The sequence below is a fragment of the Crinia signifera genome, chromosome 12, assembly GCF_055691185.1.
Source record: "Crinia signifera chromosome 12, ASM5569118v1, whole genome shotgun sequence".
Taxonomy (NCBI): Eukaryota; Metazoa; Chordata; class Amphibia; order Anura; family Myobatrachidae; genus Crinia; species Crinia signifera.
The window spans coordinates 38,461,772-38,485,816 of NC_139228.1; the positions used below are offsets into that span (position 1 = coordinate 38,461,772).

General features: G+C 43.4%; 1 protein-coding gene across 2 annotated transcripts in view; it reads left to right on the plus strand.

The window, feature by feature from the left end:
• TTBK2 (tau tubulin kinase 2) overlaps positions 1-24,045 on the plus strand; it is a 113,461-nt gene that overhangs the window by 3,563 nt on the left and 85,853 nt on the right. For both annotated transcript variants that reach the window (XM_083166885.1, XM_083166886.1), the window contains exon 2: positions 7,295-7,448. In XM_083166885.1, the coding sequence (XP_083023011.1) occupies positions 7,380-7,448 (69 nt within the window). In that variant the 5' untranslated portion in view covers positions 7,295-7,379. The remainder of the gene's footprint in view (positions 1-7,294; positions 7,449-24,045) is intronic.

Genomic DNA, 24,045 nt, shown 5'->3' on the forward strand with positions numbered 1-24,045 from the left:
AAGATTGCTCAGCACACAGCGCTGCATAGCAATGTACAGCTGAGTGATCTGTCAGGGGCAGTTTTCTCCAGTGAAAACACTGGCCCTGACAATGGCGATTTTAAAGATTTAACCAGCATGCTGGATATTAATCCCTGGTCGATAGGGACGGGCGGGGCATCGCTATCGCAAGGACCCCTACACATGGAGTCCTGTAGGGGCATTTTCTAAGCAATCCAGTGAGATTGCTTAGAAAATGACCTCAAATCTCCCTGTGTGTAGGTCCCATTACAGTCCTTTTTTTTTTGGGGGGGGGGGGGGGGGGGGGGGGGGTGTAGATCTATACTAAAGAGCAACAAGGATATACAGTGCTAAACATAATACCTCCCTATTTGTAGCCCTTATTAAAGATGTATTCCTGATAATATTGCAAGGCAAAATGACACAATGTAAAGTGTATTATTCTTGAACTTATCTCCTCCCTATTATACACCTGCTAATATCTCCCCAATTTGAAATTTGTAATTGAATTAAATTAATACTTTATTTGACAAATCACTGTATCATACCAATGACATGGGAGGATTTTGGGTTGTATAGTGTTTGGATCTGTACTCTATCCTCAGTCACCCATGAATTGCACAAAATAAATATTTAAAAATAAGCAAACCAGGGAAGTTGAAACTATGTATTAAATTAGTATATGTTACATAGGATTTCCTTTGAGCAGTAACACAAGACAGTGGCAGCAGTCAGGTTTAGAATGGTAGATGTGAGTCAGATTTCTGCAGACATTGTTACACATTGTGATTCTACAAATGGGCTGTATTTAGCATATTCAAGGCACCCCCCCTCACCTCCTCCTGAGTGTGTAGTATTATAAATGCAGTTTCTTCAATGATTTTGTGCTACTCATGATATACCTTGCTATTAATGAAGATAAGGTTATATATTTAATAGATAACTGTTCCTCTAACTATCTTTAATCTTGTCTCTCTATAATTAAACAGGAATGTATAATGTGTGAAAATACAATAGTATGTACAGTAGAATCTGATGCAGTGTCTCGGAGACTTGTAAGGCGAGAAATGCTTGTATATTGCTACTCATTAGCAGTTGGTGGCCTGAGGCGGTGATGCTATTACATGTTATACCACAGCCTAGTGTTGCCACGCTGGTCCATACAAGGTCCCTTATGTCCTGAACAGGGTAATCTATTCTATTTGGTTCTCTCCTTAAAGGTCATAAAGCCACAGACTGTGCATAGGTTATTCATGCATTGTTAGGCAACATGATCTATTTCACTGATTTCCCAAATGGCTTGTGATCACAAAAGAGCCACACATTACCTTTGTGCAGTAACCTCACAAAGAGACCCAAGGTCAAGCACAACACATTCATGTCTCTTGTGTAAAGCATTCACATTACATATAGTTACTTATCAAAAAGTAGTATGTCATGTTTTCATTTTGTCTTGGGTTTTTTTTTTTTTTGTGCTGCTGTGTCCAGCCAGATAAAGGGTGAGATGTACTAAGCTTGAAAAGTGGAAAAATGGAGAGTAATAAATAATCCGCCTATCAGCTCCTACCTGCCATTTTTTAAACACAGCCTATGACATCGGAGTAAGGAACTGATTAGCTGGTGGTTTACCACTCTCCATTTTAGCACTTTTCAATGTGGTTGGTAGGGCATGAAATACTACATGTCGACCTAGACATTATCGAACTAATGACATGTCGACCTTTTTCCATGTCGATCTAGACCCATGTTGACCTTTTCCCATGTCGACCTGATGACTGTCGACCATCATGCTGTAGACCAAATGACCGCATCCCGATTCCACCACATACAAGGAAGAAGTCTCCTTTCAGCAGGGGATAGGTCTGCCAATTACTTAAGGTGCCCATACACTGAGCCGATTTGGGCCGATTGATACGAATTGAACCGTGAAATCAGCCCAAATCGTCTCAGTTTGATGTCTCCTCAGGTCTCATGTGCGGTCATGTGCGCAACAGACCCGAGCAGGTGCTTGGACCTGCTGGCCGTCTGACCACCTGTCCTGGGACCTCCTACGCGGGGGGCGGGATGCGGGGTCCGGCCAGCTGGATGGGTTGCCGGGCAGCGGTGGCTGGGAAGCGGCGTGGGGTGGGCAGGGGGGTCCTGACTTCCTGCAGTGCTGGTCAGCGGGTCCAGCGGATGGGAACTGACTGAAAACAGTGCCCAGACGCTGATTGGCTGAATCTCAGCCGGTTCCCATCCGCCGCAGGGACCCCGCTGCCCGCCCCACGGACCCTGCAAGCCTGCACAAACCCCCCTGCAGCTCCCCAGGGATATACATGCAATAAATTCAAGGGCAAACCGGTCCGACTTGTCCCAAGAACAAGTCGAACCCAGTGTATGGGGGCCTTTACACTTGATGCATATATGCTTAGCATGAAGGAAGCTACTAAAGGCCCATACACACTGGGCAACTTTGAGCTGAAAGTCGCTCAAAACAGCAGGTTTGAGAGGCTTTCAGCTGAAAGCCCCCAGTGTGTATGGTCCAGCAATGAGCGGTGAGCGCTGCTGCGCGCTCCCGCAACATCGCAGGGAAAGCCGTTCATCTGCTGGTTATACCAGCAGATGAGCAGCCTTCAGGATGGCTTTGCATAGCGCTCTGCTATGCAACGCCCAACCCACCCCCACCCCCGTTGGCACCGGGCAGGGGTAAAGCCGCTCAGTGTGTATGCACTGAGCGGCTTTCCCTGCAGCGATGATTGACATCATCGCTGTCCATACACGCTGGGCATAGTCGCCCAGTGTGTATGGACCTTAAGAGGAGGTAGTGTAGAATAGTGTCTAGCTTTGTGTTGCTCTTCACAGGTAGTACAGAATATATAGAAAACACAGAATGTGATGGCAGGTAAGAACCATTTGGCCCATTTAGTCTGCCCCTTTTCTCGCCATAGTGTTACCCATAAACCCTATTTGATCCTTCTTTCTTTGTAAGGATATCCTTATGTCTATCCAGTTCCCACAGATGGGGGGCTATTTCCCATTTTCATTGTTTTTATGTCCTTTCATTGGATCGCCTTTTTAATTTGACTAATTTGTACACTTTAAACTTGTAGATAAATAATACACTCGACCCTTTTGTGTGTCATAAGATAGATCATTTACTTTTGCTATAAATCACTTTTATGTTGAGGTCCATTTTACCCCCTACATCTAGCAGTTCTTATGTTATTGTAAAGGAGGCTGAAGCTAGACCTAGCCGTGGCAACCAATCATTTTACACCGAGCAGCTGTTATTATCCAATCCCTGAGGCATGATGATGTAACCACTATTCTTCTGATGGTATACAGAACCGGATGATGATGATGGATTATATTTTTTTTTATATGATTATTCTTATAATTAGTTCTAGAAGAAGAAAGAAATTGGTGATTAATTTTGAAAAGAATTAGCAAAATAAGCATTTGAATGGGGGGTACTAATATCCGAGTATGGGGAGTCACTTCAGGATACGTTCACTAGGTTGACATGGATGAGATACGGTCATTAGGTCGCCACCACTAGGTAGACATGCAGATAGGTCGACATGAGTTTAGGTTGACAGGGTCAATAGGTCGACATGGTTTTTTTTTTTTACTGGTTTTTTGTTTTGCCGACGTGTCGACAGGCAGTATTTCATGCTCTACCATCCACTAGGGCGTGGTGGGAGAATAAAATAATGTGCCGAGCACAGCGAGCTATGCGAGGGTAGCGGTGGTACGTTTCGGTGTCCATGTCGACATGACATGTGCCAATAGGCGGTATTTCATGCCTTACCATCCACTAGGACATGAGTAAAAAAAAATAAAAAATGTCGACTTTTTAAACTGTCAACCTTACCCATGTCAACCTAATGACCCTGTTGACCTTATGACCCTGTCGACCTAGACACATGTTGACCTTCCTGCATGTTGACCTAGACACATGTCGACCTAAATGCATGTTGAGCTAATGTTGTTGACCTAATGACTGTCTAACAACTTGCCGGTGACCAACTGATCCACACCCACATGGAGAAGGTCGACACGTTGACATGGGGTTTTACACCTTTTTGTTGTTGTGCAAACAGGTGGTATTTCATGCCCTACCATCCACTAGGGTGTGGTGGGAGAATTAAACAGTGTGCTACGTGTAGCATGGCCATCGCATCGAGCCATGCTAGGGGATGCAGTGCACTTTTTTTTTTTTTTTTAGTGTCCATGTCTGTGTTGACATTTGGTTCAAAAAAAGTAAAAACTGTCGACATTTGCCTGTTGACCTAATGCTTGTGTCGACCTAGTGACCCATGTCGACCTAATTCTTGTAGACCTAATGTATGTCTGTCCTATGATCCGTACCCAGTTGCTGCTGATACTATCAGGGTATGGGGAGTGTTATTAATGTATTTATGCCATAAGTACACTGTGGGCCGGCTGTGCAGTACCAATTGTCTTACCTTGATCTCTGCAAACTAACTTTAACAGACCAGAATACTCTGGATTTAACAGATTAATCACCTGCGTTTCTGTCAGATGCACTGTTTTCGCAACATGCAACATACATACCACTGATTTCTTATGTATGATATACACCAGTGCCATGACCACAGTACACAAATCACTATGCTGGAGCTGGGCTGAACTGGTCTGCACTGTGGCCGGCAGTTGTCCTGTCTGACTGTTAGGAGCTGGAGAAAATCAGCAAAGCATATATGCAATAATATATAAATATATGTAACGTGATTGGGACTTCATAGGGAGACTAATTCAATAGAAGTGCTGACACGTCCAATTTCCTGCTGATCCTTCGTGAGTTCTACTGAATAGAGTAAGGGATGTGGTCTACGTCAATGTCGACACATTAAATTTGGGCTATTCTCCAATTCCTATCAGGCTAAAATAATACCGTTGGCATACAATGCTGAAGGAATGGAATGTCGACTGAATACGTCATTATTTCTGAATACGTCAGTATCCTGAATGTTGATATTCTGGTGAATAATTACGTCGACATGTCCTATCTCATACAGTGGTAATGCTTTCATGAATATTTTGATTCACGGTAGTAATTTCCATCTTTACTAGTTTTGTTACTTTGGGGTAGATACAAATCAGAGCACAGGGAAAAGTGCCGGGAAGACTCTCCCGGAGCTATTCAATTCAGCGTGATTCTATGCCTGACAGAAGGACTTCTGCTCACTGCCATCCTACAAAACTCTGTCCGGGATGCCCTAGCAAACAGCATAGCAGCAGGGCACCTAAGTCGGAGAATGGTGTTTTTTGCTTTATCAGTAATAATCCCAAATTAGGCTCCCTCTATGTCTGTGTAGTTTTAGAATTCTTATTTCACACGGAAAGCATCTGGTTTGAAAAGTGTGCCCCCAAATAGGTTCCCCACGTGCTTATGCACGCAAACGGCCATAGGAATACATGGAGCGATCCCTGGATCCACTCTATTATAACCCTCTCTGGACTTGTTACATCTGCCCCACCTGCAGTGGATATGGTTTTGTCCATTTGATAAAAAAGCAGCTTTGCGATCACGTCTGAAGTAGGCACATAGTCTCCACCCAGTTCATTTGTAAGATAAAAGTAAGTTTTTCTCCTTCTTTAATTGGAAGTTAATAGGAGTTTGATATATCCATTGTTGTAGAACTTAGCCAGAGATAGTGATTCACAGCGAATTGTGTAAGCCCCTTTAGGGGGGTATTCAATCTCCCGCAGCCATCTCCCGACGGGGGAGATGCTGCGGGGCCCTATTCAATGCTGTCTTCACCAACAGCATTGAACAGGGGATCTCGACATAACAAGCCCTACTTCACAAGCAGACGGGCTCGTTCTGATGAGCTCCTGACTGCAACTGACTCTTCCCGGCCGCAGCTCTCGGCCACGCACCCTTCTCATCTGCAATCCTGCAGCTCTCGGCCATGGCCCCTTCCAGTCTGCAAATTCTCGGTCGAGCAGACCGAGAACGTTACAGGGTAACAGCTGTTGGACCCGTGACCCATCAGAAAGATACCCACTCAGGAGTAAAGAGCACAAAGTTAACAAGATGGGTCTGCACTGCCCTTCTAACGTGCCTCCAGAAGCCATGGACCAAGAAGAACTTCTTTATGTTTATTTAAGATGACGTAGCAAGCAGAGAAAGTAGTAGATAAATGGGCTGTTGGAAAAGTTGCCCCTAGCAACTATTTGTCTTTTGAGGTAACCTTTATCATGTACAATCTATAAAATGATTGGTAGTAGCTGATTGGCTGGTTGTCACCAGCAACTTATCCGCTTGTCCTTTTCTCCACTACCTTCCCTGCTTGATACATCAATGCCGTAGTTTGCAGAGAGGTGCAAAAAATCTAAAGAGACGTAAAAGTGTTAAATTAAGATTTGCAATATTCCTCCTCAAATATGTCTTGGTTTTACCTTCTTCGTATCTTAGATTAGTATTGAAAGTGAATGGATATTGGGACTGTCTGCTGTTAAATGAGTCATGATTGTCTGCTGGAAGGTATTAATTACATTGGGCAAAGGGCACGTAGAATTGTGCTTGTACCAAAGTGTGACTAGAAGGTGCAAAATACTTCCTATTAAAAGTGTATCATGTACAAAAATTGCGTATCCGGTTGATGATGACTTTGTCGACCACTAATGGTTGACAGCAACTAGTTAGATACCTTAAAATGATCATAATAAACTACTGTAGATCAGCATAGACAGAATGTTGGCACAAGCAAAAGGTTGACACTGACAAGGTTGACACACACGTTTTTCATGATTTCTTTTTTAAACCGACTTGTTCTTACTTTACCATACCAGTTGCAGCAAGCCATGCGACGGGATGCGGTACACTTATATGGTGGCCATGTCAACGATTAGTTGTCGACCAAGTCTTTGTCCATCTAGACATCACCGATCTGCTATACCATAACTGAAATGGTAAAACAAGAAGTGCCATTAAAATGGCAGACTGGCATGAAGTACAAGAGCAATTACTGTGCTCATCGCATCACCAATCAGGGCTTTGTCCTGCTATTGTGCCGCTGTGCATTTATAGACAAGGCCGAGTGATATCTTACTACGGCTGCCATCTTTAGTGTGGTAAACTAAACCAATACTCTACAATACACACTGACCTGTTCACAAATGCAAGTACACAGCTTTTATGCCGTGTTTGTTTCATATTAAGTGATCACTGTAATTTGAGTTTCTGTACCCATAGTCACAGCCCGAATTCTTGTGATCTATACATTGCTACACAATATATGTACGTCACTAATAAAAGGCAATGATTTTTTTTCTCTCTCTCTAGCCTCTGGGTAAATGGGAGTCACCTATGGGAGACAGATGATCTCCAGGGACCTGAGTCGTACTTAGCAGCTCCAGCACCGAATGCCATGAGTGGGGGAGTGGAGCAACCGGATATCCTCAGTGTGGGAGTTCTGGTAAAGGAAAGATGGAAAGTGGTGAGTAATGTAGTCTCTGTACCGCCTGGTGCTCTGAATTCTTATACTAGATAGGCCGGGTCACTTTCAGTACAGCGATATTGATCCTGACTTATTGGCCGGGAAGTAGCCTGGGATTAAATGATTTACGATTGGACAAGGACAGCTTTATTTAAATAAAAAGTATTTTGTTATGTTGGTCTACAAAGCTTTGTACCTTTTGTGATTGTGTTCGCCCTTCATATTTACTGGTGCATTGTTTTTCATGAACCTGATGGGGCTAATTTACTAACATTGCACTTCAGAGCTTAATGTACACTAAAAACATAAACCTAAATATCACCAAAATGCTGGTAAACGCTCAACTATATGATTAACTATTTTGTCCAGTGACGTCGCCGGGACCCCCATCGAACATGCAGTCGCTGACTATATCGTCAGATATGACTGCATGTTCAGACTATAGGGATTATCATTAACGTTATAGTGGGTACACACTGAACAATATGTTCGATGAGCTCATACCCACCATTACTCATTCATAGGGCTGAATTAAATATTGACATTACTGCCTTCCACCTGTACATTTGGTAGTGATCAGATAGCCAGGACGTCCAGTGCAAAGCATATCGCTTTATGTGCTGTGCTCCGTGCAGAAAATGCTGAGAACTGGAGACATTTAGCGGTATACAGACAGATGAGGCATAATGCAAATAACTATCTACTGCGAACATATTGTTATTAGCCACAAGGGCATAAGACTAGATAATGAGCCACAGGGGCAGAAGTGTGGGAGGCAACGGAGTCAGCAGCCGCCAGTCTCCTGCTCTAAGTTTCAGTTAATTGATTGGTGGGCTATCACTTCCGTGCTGACACCCCTTCTACTCCCTACACACACGCTCTTTACTATAAACATGTATTTTGTGAGTGCAATGCCCGGTATTGGAACCCTTGATCTATTGCACTAGAAGCCGGCACCTTACTGATGGAGCTATGTACTCCTACATAGGGAGTGTGAGTATTCTAACTTCTAGGTATGAGTAGCTTCATATAGTTAGAATCTGCATGCTTACAATGCAGGAGCCAATAGCGGTATCAATAAGGTGTCAGCCTCAAGTGTGACACGTCCTGGGTTCTAATCCTGGGTGTGACGGCTAAGAAATGTGTTTAGAATAAATGATACTGTATCTAAGAAAATTATTTTGGAGCTGGTCCACAGCAAATAGCCACAGAGTGTGACTGCAATATGTATGTACCTTTCCTGCATTTTGGAAGACCAATGTGTGATGTCCTCTGCTTACACCCCAACCGCCACCATTGTATCATCAGGCTGATGTATTGACTGAAATTGAGAAGTATATTCTAAGGGGTATGTTCAATCCCAGGCGTTCTTTCTGACAGTGGAGATAGCGCCCGCCACCTATTCAATGTTGCCGTTTCCGACAGCAATGAAGACTGATCTCGACAAAACAGATCCAACTTTCAAACCACTCAGATCTGTTTTGTCAAACTGCCACGGTTTGTCAAATTCACGGCCGTATCTCGACAATCGACAGCTGTTTTGCCGACACACCTCCTTTTCCACACTCGACAGGCGGAACATTCCAACAGTCGGAATCCAGGATTGAATACCCCCCCCCCCAAAGTCCTCAATCTATGCCCAACATCCTTGGGCTTTAATAAAATAGCATAAATAGGTTCCGAGACTTGGAGTCCTCTATCTTGTGAGGTCTGTGGCATCCAAATGTACAGTTTGTGATTTACTCCGCACGTCATCTATTCTCCTCTATAATGGTACAAACTGCTGCATTCACTTCTGCAAAACATACTCAGAGCATCAGGACTGTAGAAGTGCAGTGAGAAACGAAAACTATAAGCAGCAAAATGCTGTGAAACGGAAATAATGTAAAGCAATGGTGCTGAGACTTCATATTCTTTATCCTTTCACTCTGACGTATGATACCATTTCTCCTCCTCCCACTGTCAGCTTAGATGATGCAGCTGCTGTGGTTGGTGGCAGCTGTTGTTCAATCACTGGGGTTTTGTCAGGAGTTCCTTGTATTGTCATACGCCATGTATGTGTCTCTAAGCACTGTGCAGTTACCAACCCAGTGCACACAGAGCACATTGGTTGGTGCTTGGGAATTATTAGATGTCTGCACTGACTTTGATATTTTATTTTATGCAATCTTATAGCTTTGCTGGTATAGTATAGTTTGATTAGTTAAAAGGTATCAGTAATGCGTTTACATTAATGGCACGAGAGTGAACATGGCTACTGCTATTATTACTGGGGTTTGGAAGATGGGACTCCACTGAGCTTATTTGGGTAAGGTTCCCCAATGTTCTTCCTCTGTGCTCTACTTTCTTTAAATGCTGATCTTCCTCTTTCTTTATAGGCTCCAAGATGGTTATTAAAAATTTCTAATAAACTAGCAATGACACTGGCATATTATACATACAATTAATTGTTGTAATCCTAATTCCACCTGGGGAGGAATGGCCTGGTAGTGGGGATTCGGCATGAAAAGCCGGCGGTCGGTATCCCGGCGTTCAAAATCCCGACGCCAGAATCCCGAACGCAGAAATCCCGACAAGGGGGGATGTGGATCGCCCCCCCCCCCCCCCTTGCGGGCTCGCTGCGCTCTCCACGCAGCGGGCCCGGTGCCTCGCTACGCTCGGCACACTAATTTATTCTCCCTCCGAGGGTGTCGTGGGCACCCACGGGGAGAGAAAGTGTCGGGATTTCGGCGTTCGGGATTTTAAATGCCGGGATCCCGACCGCCGGGATTTAAACTGCATCCCGGTAGTGGATTTAAGTGAATTTCATGTAAAAACATGGACATGGGTCCTTTTAAATTGTCTAGAACAGAGATTCTGAACCTCTAATCTCAAAATTTCTCAGCAGGTCATGTTTTGAGAAACACACACACACACACACACACACACACACACACACACACACACACACACACACACACACACACACCTGCAGGGTCTGTGCTGATGTGTGGCAATACACTAAAATCCTAATTAATTGAAGAATTTTTAGGGGGGGGGTTTCAAAATGTAATCCAAAATCTCCCACTCTGGAGTAAGTACGGGCTGTTTTAAACATTTAAATAAGATAATGGGCAGGGAATGTTTAAACGTATCATAATATATAAATACACAAAAATAATAGAACCAGTACTGCACTTTCTAAGCTCACAATTTCCTACTTCATGATAAGGCTCCTGTCTCTTCCTCCTGCCAGCTACTCTCTGGTGCATTGCGATGTTTGAGGGCAGTAAATGAGGTATAAGAAGCTGGTACACTGGGCATGTGCAGCGGCTCTGCTCTATCCCTTGCATTATGTGGTGGCAGATCTACTGATCATATTATACACTGATTGGCCAAATTATTATGACCACCTCCTCAATACAATGTTGGACCACCTTTTGCCCTTAATACTACATACAATGCCACGAAAACATCCCCCAAACCATAATATTGCCTCCACCAGCTTGAGGTGCTGTGGCAATGCAGTTGGGGTCCATGCTTTCATGCTGTTTTCTCCATATTCGCACCCTGTCATCTGCATGGTGTAATTGAAAACGCGATTCATCGGATCACATGACCCTTTTCCAGTCAACTACTGTCCAATCCTTGTGCTCCTTTGTGAACTGGAGACGTCTGCTCTTGTTCAAGGCAGACAGTACAGGCTTTTGAACAGGTCATCGGCTTCGATAGCCTATACGGTGTAATGTGCGGTGAACAGTTCGTTCAGAGACTTCCGCAGTTGCTCCTTGATTAAGATTCCCCGCAATTTGACGTACTGATGGTCCTTCTATTCGACTGGACAACTCTGGCAAGTCTCCTTTCAGATCAAGCATTCAGTAGCCTGAGACGACCACAAGCCTGACGTTGAGACCCGTTTTTCCACCTGGTAGTCCACTCTCTGTAAACATTAATAACTGCAGCTCTTGAACACTTTACAAGTGCAGCCATTTTTGCTGATACTGGTTCCGACGGTTTTGAGCGCCTACCATCATCCCGCATTCAAACTCAGTTAAATCATGTTTTTTTGCCCATTTCTTCACAAGCAACACAATGCAATTGATGCTTCACTTGTCCTGCATTCCCTTTTTATAGCTATCTCGCCCTCTAGCGGCAACAACGTGAAGTTATTGCCGATCTGCGTATAAGTGCCAAGTGGTCATAATAAGTTGGCCAGATACAACCCCCCCCCCATGTTTGCCTATGACATTTGGGTACTTATGTAGTATCTGGGCGCCCGATTTTAAAATAGGGTCGGAAAAATCGCATCCGATATCGCATGCGATTTTCCATAGGATTCAATGTTAACATAGTCCTGTTCATTTCCCCACTATCCAAGTGGGCATAGAGTTGATTTTATAAAGCGTGTCGAGCGCAGCGAGCCACCGAGCCCGAAGCGTGGCGAGCGGCCGCGGATTACGTAAAATGTTTTCCGCGTCCCCTCGCAAGGCTCACTGCGCTCGCCACGCTTTATAAAATCAACTCTATGCCCACTTGGATAGTGGGGAAATGAACAGGACCTTGTTAACATTGAATCCTATGCAAAATCGCATCGAATCGCATCCGATATCGCATGCTATATCGGATGCGATTTTGCCGAAAATCGCGTAGAATCGCATCTGATTGTATGCCTTAAGGTAAGGCATACAATCAGAAAATCGGCAGCCCAGATACTACATAAGTACCAACATTTGCTTACACAATAATTGCATGAAAATCGTTTAAGAAACTGAATATTGTCCACAGTGTTTTTTAAAGTTTCTGCAATTAACCAGATTAATGGATGTTTGTTACTTGGAATCTGGTCTTCCTTGTGGCCACTACCTCTGCCGTGTACCCACCCCTGGAGGCAGCTGATTAATGTCCCATGGTCCAGTGTCTCCCAGCCTTGATGGGAGATAGTATAACATACCTATAGATTGTAAGCTTGCGAGCAGGGCCCTCCTACTGTACCTCCATGTCGGTTTGTATCTACCCAGTTTGTTAAATCACTGTTGTCTCCAATTGTAAAGCGCAACGGAATATGCTGCGCTATATAAGATACCGTAAATAAATAATAAGTGTGTCAGGTTGTGGTTGCGGACAGCTGCGAGTGGAGTAGTGGGTGATGATGGAGGGTAGAGGATAGGATTATTAGGGAAATGATATGGAAAGCATGCTGGATAAAGCAATGCATTGGCTAGTAACACACAGCTGCCTGCTATTGTTGTTTAGAAAGTGCTGAACATTATGGGACCATAACCTTAACAAGTTACATAAAATGACATGAAACAAGAGGTAAACGTGGTCCTGCCCAATGAGCTTCCCACTAAGTGCAGTATTCAGTGCCGCGGTACACGATGTGCAGCGAATCCTGTTTAGGACTCACTTCACATTCACCGGCATTCTCCAGGATGGACGATTTGCAGTCAGCCCTCCCTCTCCCCCTATTCAATGGGGGCTCGCTGCTCCTCGCTGTAAATTTGTACCCCTCCGGCGAATGCTGCATGGAGCCGGGAGGACGGCGGAAGGCAGGGAGATGGCAACCTTCCTGCCTGCGCCGCACGCTGCACACAGCAGCAGGGGGAGGAGGAGGGCTGGCGGGACACAGGCAGCAGAAGCTGCGGCCCCAGGAGAGTGGGCAGGCGGGGAGGTGCAGGGACTGCTGCGCTGGTCCCGCTCGTGCATATGTAATGAGCAGGACCCAGCACAGTGAATATTAATGAGTGGGTCCCCGCCCCCCCCCCCCTGCATACGTCATCTGTAAGAAAAAAAAAAAATATTACAAATTAAATATATATTGATGTGCTGCAAGTTTATAAATCCAAATAGCAAGACCCTTCAAATAATAAAATAAGTGATTTTTTTTACACCAAACAAAGAACACATTCCAATTCACCTTAAAAAGATGTCGAATTGAATACTGGCCTATATGGTGTGGGAACACTTGCTATATAAATTATTAGTATGGTCACTGCTGCTGCTGGGGTTGTATTGTATTGTCAGCGCCGTGATCCGCTGAACATAATATAGTTGTCCTTGGCAGCTGCCCTGTCATTGCTGCTAACAGGAAAACATGAAATAGTCACAGTGGAAATCTTGGATCAGTCAATCAACTGGCTGTCGCCATTGTGCTGCTGGGGCAATCTGGGTAATCTGTCAGCTTGAAGGAGCTGTGGTTTTCTGTAATATCTGGTCAAGTTTTGAAAAACAAGACCAGGGCACTTGTTCTTCATGTTTGGGGACTCTTGCTGCCACCATAGAGGAAGTGGCTATGAATGGCTGTGGATCATTAAGTCAACAGTGTCTATAGGTTGACCACTATTGGTCAACAGGCAGAAGGTCGACGCATGCATTAGTTCAACATGAGTTTTTTTTCTTGTGGTGTCCATGTCAACGTGAACGTCTTATTAGTCGCCATACTTCGAGCACGGTAATATTCTCCCTCTATGCCCACTGGGATGGTGAAGTATGAACAAGTCAGTTTAAAAAAAAAAAAATCACGAAAAACGAATTTCAACCTTTTGCTTGTGTCGAACTTTTGACCATGTTGACCAATAGTGGGCGACCTTCTGAGCACATACCATATGATTGAGGGGGATATGCAAGTGTAGTAAAGTGCAGAAGTGGCCCAAAGCAAACCATTCGCTTCTGTCATATGTCTAGCACTGCTTAAGAAAATGACATTTGGATGCTGATTGATTTGACAAATACTCCAGTTTTCCACTTACCGAGTTAGGTGCCTACATACCAAAAGCTTCTGCACAGTGACCGTTGAACTCACTAAGAGGTAACTGTATGAATATTGGAGAAATGGCCTCTATTCCCATAAAGAACATTGGGGCAGATGTATTAAGCCTGGCGAAGAGATAAAGTGGAAGGTAATAATGCACCAGCCAATCAACTCCCAACTGTCATACTTCTCCAATCTTCATACATTTACCCCTGAGTCCTGCTACTTGAGTGAAGATGTTACTTGCTGTGATGACACCCTTCCTGATGATCAAGCCTTTCCCCACATCCTTTGGGGATGATATGAGCGAGGTAGGGCACAGAGCAGCCACCTCTCTCTGCTGTCTGTGGTACATGCTTGCACACTTGTAGTAAATCTGTGATTTGTTATCAGTTCAGTTCGTGTGTGCTTCAGTAGACTTATGTTGCATCGATGTATGAGGGAAATGTGCACCCTTGTCACCTATCCATCTCTGGATGTGAAGAGGTGCCTGTTCTTGGCAGGAAGCATTTGTCACATGTCCCAGTTAATGATGTACCTGTGTGATTAATCCAAACTAGAAACCGCTGCCTACTGAAGGCAATTCCTACTGATAGTCGGCTATGTAACCGATGTGCGATACAACAGAGCTGTGCTGGTCATCCATGCTCTGATGAATCCTATCTCCAAGTCTGTGTATTGATCTAGCAATGTACTATACATTATGCCTGCTTTGTGTGTTTATTGGCTTACTAGGTAATGTTTAACTCCTATATTTATATATAAATGCCGGATCAGATGCCTTTTGGCCTTGAATATCTTCTGTGTGCATTTTTGGATAATAAGTGTCCGTTGAGTATTACAGATGCTCAGTAACGGGACCCAGTTTCTGCACTATATAAATGTAAGTGCAGAACCCTGTTCCTGGCACTGCAGCCAAGGCACTCTCCAGCTGCTACACCCTGCAAGTTACAGCCCCCACAGTCTTGAACATAGGGGTTCGGGCTGTGACGTCACAACCCCAAACTGCTAGGTCATGTTCTACCCCCTGAAGCCATGCCCCCTTTTGCTGGCAAGCGACCATTCTGCGTGGACCTGCCCCACCGGGAGTCCAAATAGGTAAGGACGGCTCTAGGTTACCGGATAGTGTTCAAGAGCAGGTTGTTGATTATAATAGGTGGTAGCTTTATATTTATTTAAAACATGGTAGCCAGGTACAGTATTTGTGGCATAAACTGTGCTTTTTCTGAACTTCTTGGATCTTGCACAAACGCTATATTTATTGTCAACTGTTTAAAACGTATATTGCAGCCACTTTGTGGCCAATTCTGTGTCACGCTTCCATTGCTTTTGACACTGTTGATCAAACTCTTCTCATACAAACTCTAATCTCTGTAGGTCTTAATGATACAGCCCTTTCTTGGTTCTCATCTTACCTACAGGTGCCTTGCAAAAGTATTCACCTCCCTTGGCATTTTTCATGTGTTGTTGCATCACAACCTGGAATTAAAATGGATTGTTTTGAAGGTTTGCATCATTTCATTCACTGAACATGCCAACAACTTTGAAGTTTTTTTTTTAATTGTCAAGCAAACAACAAAATAGGACAAAATAACAGAAAACTTCAGAGTGCATAACGATTAGTACTTTGTAAATCCACCTTTTGCCGCAATTACAGCTGCAAAGTCACTTTGGATAAGTCTCTGAGCTTGCCACAAGGATTTTTGCCCATTCCTCAAGGCAAAACTTCTCCAGCTCCTTCATGTTGGATGATTTCCACTTGTGAACAGCAATCTTCAAGTCTGTCCACAGGCTCTCAATTGGATTGAGATCTGGGCTTTGACTAGACCATTCCAACACATTTAAACCACTTGACTGTTGCTTTAGCAGTATGCTTTGGGTCATTTGTCCTGCTGGCTGGAAGGTGAGCCTCTGTCCCAGTCTCAAATCACAGGCAGACTGAAACGGGTTTTGCTCAAGAATATCCCTGTATTTCGCCCCATCCATCTTTCCCTCGACTCAAATCAGTTTCCCAGTCCTGGCTGCTGAAGAGCATCCCCACAGCATGATGCTGCCACCACCATGTTTCACTGGGGATGGTGTACTTCGGGTAATGGGATATGTTGGATTTGCGCCAGACAGGTTTTTCTTGGTGGCCAAAAATGTACATTTTAGTCTCCTCTGACCAGAGAGCACCTTCCTCCATACATTTGGGGAGTCGCTCACATGCCTTTTGGCAAACTAATAATGTGCCTTCTTATTTTTAACACCAAGTAATGTTTTTTTTTTCTGGCCACTATTCCATAAAGCCCAGCTCTATGGAGTGTATGACTTATTATGGTTCCATGCGCAGATACACCAGTTTCTGCTGTGGAACTCTTTAGTTCCTTCAGTGTTACTTTTGGTCTTTGTTTCATGCCCTCATTGCCCAGTCTGTGAGTTTTGGTAGGCTCTCTTGGCAGGTTTGTTGTGATACCATGTTCTTTCCATTTGAAGATGGTGGATTTGATGGTGCTCCAGAGGATCATCAAAGATATGGGATATATTTTTGTATAACCCAACCCTGACTTGTACCTCTCAACAACTTTGTCCCTGACTTGTTTGGAGAGCTTCATGGTGTGATGCCTCTTGCTTAGTGGTGTTGCAGCATCTGGGGCCTTTCAAAAAAGGTGTGTTTTATACCGACAGATCATGTGACACTTAGATTGGACGTCATTTAACTAATTATGTGACTTCTGAAGGTAATTGGTTGCATCAGAACTTTTGAGGAATTTCCATAGCAAAGGGGTTGAATACGTATGCTCATGCTAATTTTGAGATTTTTATGGAAAAACAATTTTTTATATATATTTATTTTGTGCAGATTCATCACATAAAATTAAGATTAAAAAACAAAAAACCCATTGAAATTACAGGTTGTAATGTAACAAAATAGGAAAAAAAGTCAAGGATAGCAAGGCACTTTATATGGTCGCTCTTTCAGTGTTTGCTTCTCTGATTCTACCTCCTCTTCACTACCTCTGCCTTTCCCCATCTATACCTCCTTACTTTGCAAACTAAGCATCTCTTTCGAATCTCAGTATTACTTCATAATACTTAAATCTATCTATCAACCCCAGAGTTGTCACCAGTGGTTTTGAGCCATGTCTCTGAATGCCTCTTTGCCATCTCATCTTGGATGTCTTCCAGCCACCTCAAACTCAACATTTCCAAAACAGAATTAATTATATTCTCACCAGCAGTTACCATCCTGATATCTCCATAACGGTTGACAACTCGACAATCAACCCTACCACACAAGCTCGTTGCTTAGGGGTCATCCTCGACTCTGAACTGTCCATTATTCCTCACATTCATTCTGTCTCCAAATCATGTTACATGCATCTAGATAACATATCCAAAATACGACCCTATCTTACTCAAGACACTACCAAATCTCTTATCCATGCACTCATTATATCCCGCATTGATTATTGCAATAGTCTACTATCTGGTCTTCGCCACTGCAATCTATTTTGAATGCTGCTGCTAGGCTGATCTTCCTAGCAAGACGCTCATCATCTGCTGATCCACTCTGCCAGTCCCTCCATTGGTTGCCTGTTTTTTACGGTATTCAATATAAAACACTTCTACTCGCATATAAAGCTATTAACCATACTGCACCAGCATATATCTCTTTACTTATCACAAAATATCTCCCATCTTGACCACTCCGCTCTGCACAAGATCTGCGTCTCTTTTCTGCACGGATCACCAGCTCCCATTCACTATTATAGGACTTTCATCGGGCTGCTCCCATCCTATGGAATGCCCTTCCTACCTCCAAGTCTGTCTGTTGTTACCCAGTTTGTTTTATCACTGTCTACTATTGTAAAGTGCAACGAAATCTGCTGCAGTATATAAGAAACTGTAAATAAAATTAACTGGGCTGACTAAATATAATTTTTGGACTACTGAGCAAATATATATATTCCGTATATGGAATAATTAATCCACGATAAGCACTCACCAGTAAAAGCATCAAATTTTTAATTCCGTACTTGTCACAACATAGAAATCTATGTTGTGACAAGTACGGAATAAAAAATTTGATGCTTTTACTGGTGAGTGCTTATCGTGGATTAATCATCCCATATACGGACTATTATTGGGACTCATTGACTGTCACTTTAGTTAAGCACCCCAATTGCTGACTTGGGTTGGCTGTGAGTGCGGATTCTCCAATAAAAATAATAATAATATATTATTATTATTATTTTTTTTTTTTAAATCTAATAGAAATTATACATAAATTATATATAACAGTGGGTACAAATTTTTACAACTTGTAAAATGATTTTATTAAAACATATTGTAGTCAATGTCAGACAGTATTGATGGTATATGAATTACAGATGTACCTCTAGATCCTTTCCCGTGTCTGACTGCAGTCAGACACGGGAAAGGATCTAGAGGTACACCTCCGGTATATATTACGTTTTTTGTACAGCGAATCCAGCCTTTCTGCAGGATCTTTATTTCCGGCATCCAAGGACGTCATCATAGCGTCAAACAAAAGTTTTTCTAAAAACTCTACATATATCTTCCAAAGTTCAAAAAAATCGAGTCAATTACCCCTGAGGAAGTCGTACAGCGACGAAACGCGTTGGGTCCAGACTCATCTGTAATTCATGTACCATAAATGTATCATCAATACTGTCTGACATTGACTACAATATGTTTTAATAAAATCATTTTACAAGTTGTAAAAATTTGTACCCACTGTTGTATAACACACTAAGGTGGAGGTTCTCTATATACACTTCTTGTTTTTTATCTATCGATACTGTCCTCCACTAACAGGGAGGTCTTATAGAGTAGCTGCTTACAATAGCGCAAACTAAGGTCTTCTTTCTATATAAATTATATATGTTTATTATAAATTCAAACCTTTTGGTGCTATGAGTTTTGTCAGCTAATTGTCAGGTTTATACCAGAGACCATTATGTGATATTTGCTGCTCATAAGGTACAAGGTCTTGTACATTTTAGTGAACTGCATTTAGCTAAATGCTCTTAGCGTATCTCCAGGGTCAGATAGAGGAGTCATCTGTGTCTCTTGTGTTCTCCTGATGATTAGTGAGAGATGCATTTTACAATCCCTTGAGAACACCAAGGCAGATGGGGACCTATGATGGTAAAATCTCTCATCAGTCAAATCGGTCTCTGCTCAGACTGTGCAGAAAAGTTCATAGGAAGATTTCCCGGGTATTCATCTCCTTCCATGAAATTCTTTTTTTGGCATAGCTTAGTAACCGTGAAAAGATCTGGCTTGCTACATCAGGAATGGTGTATTCCCTATGATGCAGTGACTGTGTGATGTAAAGAAGTTTTTTTTCTGGGATTATTTTTGTGTTTTGATATATGAGTGGCTTTTTTTTATTTGTGCTTGTTTCAAAATATTTTTTTTTATATATATCTTGAGAAGAGGTTTGGACTGCACTATTTTACAAGGATCATCCAGTTCACATTGATTCCAAAGGTCCAGCGCTGTGTTGAGAACCCCAAGGAGAAATTCTTTTTGGTCTTTTTGGATTTTTTCACTTTTTTTTTTTCATGCTTTATATAGTATACAGTTGTACTATTTGGGGATAAGCAGCTGCAGGACTTTTTGTTTGGCGCTCAAGTTATTTTGTGCGATATAATACCTTTTGGTTGGTGTCTGCTTATTTCCCACTGGTCACTCTTTAAGGACCAATCTGCACTTGTTACCTTGGAGACCCTGTGCTATTCTGGAGTTCACAGGGTACAAATTGTGCTCCAGATTCAAAATGTCCAGGTTGCTAGTCAGTAGTTTACTGGTTACCAACCTGAAACATTTTAGGGCTTCAGAGGAACAATTGGTTGGCTGTAATGGTCAGCTATATATGAACTTTCTTAAGTCCCTCAGGCTGCTGCAGGAGAAGGTATTGCAGTTCCCTGGGATGGGGGACTGGGGCAACCAGCAGCCCACAGAGGGCTCCAGATGAGCCTACACCAGCAGGATATTTATGTATATTCATAATCTAAGTATATTATAATTGTAATCTGAGAGACGTTTTTTGGGTCTGTAACTACACTTTACCAAGATCTTTCTACGAGAAAAATGTGGAAATATAGTTCCAGTGCACCTCATAGATGCTACAGGCTGGAGTTTAGCAGCCATGCGGGTTGTCGGATGAACTGTGATTTTTTTTTTAAGGGGCAATCATTACAAGGCGTGGTTTTGCCTTGTAAATTTTGCTACTTCTTTTAAGGATGGCACAGACAGAACATAAGGCTGATCTGGGTGGCAGCGCAGCAGGGTTGCCAAGGGCGGGGTATCTGCACTTAAATGATCATATAAAAAAAGGCTTAGAATACTTAGGTAACCCTGTTCTTCATGATTTTCTGGACTTAATGTTCCTGGGAAGCAGATATAGCGTTCAAAAATATCCTGGAACTGATAGTTTGGCATTTAGGCACTGTTACTTGTACCCTCCCCCTAAGGCAGTGGTTCTCAACTCAGTCCTTAGGTCCCCCCCCAACAGCGCCGAGGTTGAGAACCACTGCCCTAGGGGCAACTTTGAAATGTTCGCAATGTACTGCTTCCCCTAATATAGAGAAGAGAGAACATTGGGTTTTGGAGCTAACCGCATAATCTGTTAAACTGGGGGACTCTGCAATCGCCGGAAGTGCTACTAAAATAAAAATATATATTAAAAAATCTGCATAATAACCAAAAAATGCCCTTTACACATTATGCCACATGCCATAATGCCCCTGACGTGCCTGAAATTAGGGGGTTCACCTAGTACCGTGGAACTCCTGCGAGACTACACCCCCATTTTTTCCGCTATGGGGGCATGGTCAGCGCTCTAAGAGCTGTAGCCACATGGGGTGCGGACAATGAAAATGGGGTGTGATACACATCTGTTCCCAATAGTGCAGTGCCAGATACACATATGCAGGTATGTCCCCACAGTGTCAGGTACACAAACACACCCTGTGCCCTCAAAAATAAAGAATATTTTACCAGAATTTCTTTGGGGGGGGAAGCCGCAAGAAAGTGACCTCCGGCTGCAAAGAGAGTCACTTTACAGCCAGAGGTCACTTTCTAGCGCCATTGACCTCCTGCCGCCAAGTAAGAACCGCTGCACATCGACGGAGGTGAGGAGTGGACGTCTGAGCTCAGCCGAGCTACCGTAATCACCCGGTGAGCTACAGCGACGGGTTGGCGAACCCGCGTTTAGTCCTTCTCATGGCCTTTATTAATAATAAACTGGATGTACTGTAGATGAGAATATTTGCATCTAGTCTAAGCTCACTAGGGTGAGGAGACTACGATATGGGCTGTATATAACACAACACTGTTTTATCCCAAATCTGATTCTTCTATCAGCTTGTTTTACTATTTCCAATGTATAAAGGACTAACCATCATCTGCTCGTTGCTGATGCGCATTTCTTGGTGTTTGATGTCTATAGTTGTTGTGATATCTGGTAAAATAGTCTACTTTCATCTTCGTTAAAATAGGATTTAATCATCCATCAAAGGATACCTAACTTTTATTCTAGTCCTTTGAACTGTTCTGTTCAGAGCATTTGCTGATTTGTTTGTACTTTGTAAATAGTAATTATTTTACTTCGGTAGTTACACCCTAAATATACTGTAGTGCGAGTTTCTTCTGTCACCATGAGCAAAACTGATATTAGTTACTGACTGGCCATTGGCAAGTGCACTCTCTGTCTAAGTAAACTGACTTCTTCAAGTTGCCTATATTTTTGTGAATTAGCTTCAGGGTATTGGTATTGTATTAAACACTTATTAATGGCAAAATTTAGTACTGTGGCCAGGGACCCAAGTAGCCATGGAATGGAGGATGTTAATTCCTTGTACTGCAGCCAGGGCCAGCAACCGATATCTTGGGGCACGGTACCATGATATTCCCCCTCCTCCAGAGAGCTATAGTTATATAGAGCTAGAAGTGTGTGTGTGTGTGTGATTGGGAGGGGCCTGATCATCCAGCTAAAGGCACTCACCATGGCTGGGGAGTATCTCCTGCCTGATGCAGTTATCATTAGTTAGACAAAATTGCTTAGTCAAAATAGGTTGTGCATCTAGTCAAAATTGGCCATTACCATGTGTAAACGGCCATACACTTATCTGATGGATCGGGCAGAGAAATTGGGTGAAAAATGGCCAAATCGGATGTGTTTGACATCTGATGCATTCCGATGAGTGGTCCAATGCGCATAAGTTCAGCCTGTCTGCACGTCCGTCCTCTGACTTGGCCGTCCTTGCGGCAGCGGCAAGTGGGCTGGCATGTTATATATCACATGCAAAAGGGCCACATGCGATATATTGCTTGCGACCCTGCTGCTCGTGAAGGTCCTGGGCGGTCAAGGGGGATTGGATGCGACTTTTTTTTAGGAATATATGGCTACCTTAACCCCTGCTTTAGAGTGAGGAAGAGCACCACGTTAGGACCCAGGAGGAAGCCGGAAAGACCCTTTGCTTGTCACTGAGCTGTCTCAGATATTGTCTGCCCTTGGAGGATCCAACAGAGATGGCCAGAGTCCCTGAAGAAGAAAAAGCTAAGTGGAATTTGTGACAGAAGCGGCAGCACAGCAGGAGTGTTCTCCCAACAGTCTCCCCAAGACTGCACCAGACCCAGTTCTTAGCCCAGGGACATGCAGGCATTGTGGTAGCAAGAGGACCTCAGCAGGTTCCTAAAACTCATGATCCAGGTGACCGAGCTCATGGTCGTCTCTGTTCACCTGAAGCTGCTTTCTGAGTTTTTATTAGGCTCTGCTTACCCATGTTTCATGCATTTGTCATTTTGGGCCCCTCTGAACCATGGGACCTGGTACGAGTGTGCACTTAAACCGCTCCCACTCCCGGCTGCAGTGCCATTTTCATATGACCACTCAACATTGAATGATTTTTCCATGGCGTACAGTCTGTGTGTAACCCTGACCCTTCCACATCTCTGCGTCCGATACAGGCCGGAGCTGACGTCACACACCCTCCCTGAAAATGCCTGGGCACGCCTGCATTTTTTTTGTCAATCCAAGAAAACGGCAGGTTGCCCCCCTTAAACAGATCAGTCAAGTTGCGAGAGGATTGCGATTACATTCTTTGTTGTTTTTTGTTGCTGTTTGGCCTTGCACGTGCGAGCTACAATCACCGTGCAAATTTGCACAACAGCATTCATCTCTGAATAACCCCCTAAGTCTGGCAACTGTGCACTAAGTCTATTAAACCCGGTGAGCTGTGCATCACTGCAGCCACGGGAATGCTTCGTCCCATGCTGCAATGTATGGCTCTGGGTTATATGTCGGCAAGTTTCAGTGATGGCTAACCTTGACACTCCAGCTGTTGTTGAACTACACATCCCAGCATGCCCTGCATCTATTTTAGCATAGCCAAATAACAAAATTGTAGCAGGGCATGCTGGGATGTGTAGTTCAACAACAGCTGGAGTGTCAAGGTTAGCCATCACTAGTCTAGTGTGTATTTAAAAGGAAACTGATGCATTTCAGTTCATGTGCGGCTCTTCAGCCAGGACTGCAAGTTCTACAGAACACAGATGGAAAGGTTTTCATGTATTTTACCATTTTACTGTAAATGCGCTGTGTACAGTTCTAAAATCACATCATTATATGTATGGACTGTACATTTTTATTATTTTATAAGGATTTGACATTTTTTGGAATGACCTTGTTTTGTGACACAAGACGGGAAATGGTGATTATATTGGCCTTTGCAATAGGTGTAAGGGCTGAATCCTGATACCCAGAGACTTTGTCCCTGAGTTTGGCTCTTGGGTTACAAAACACATGGTAGATGGCGAAGCACATGCAGCAGCTGTTGGACGTGGTCTGGCTGC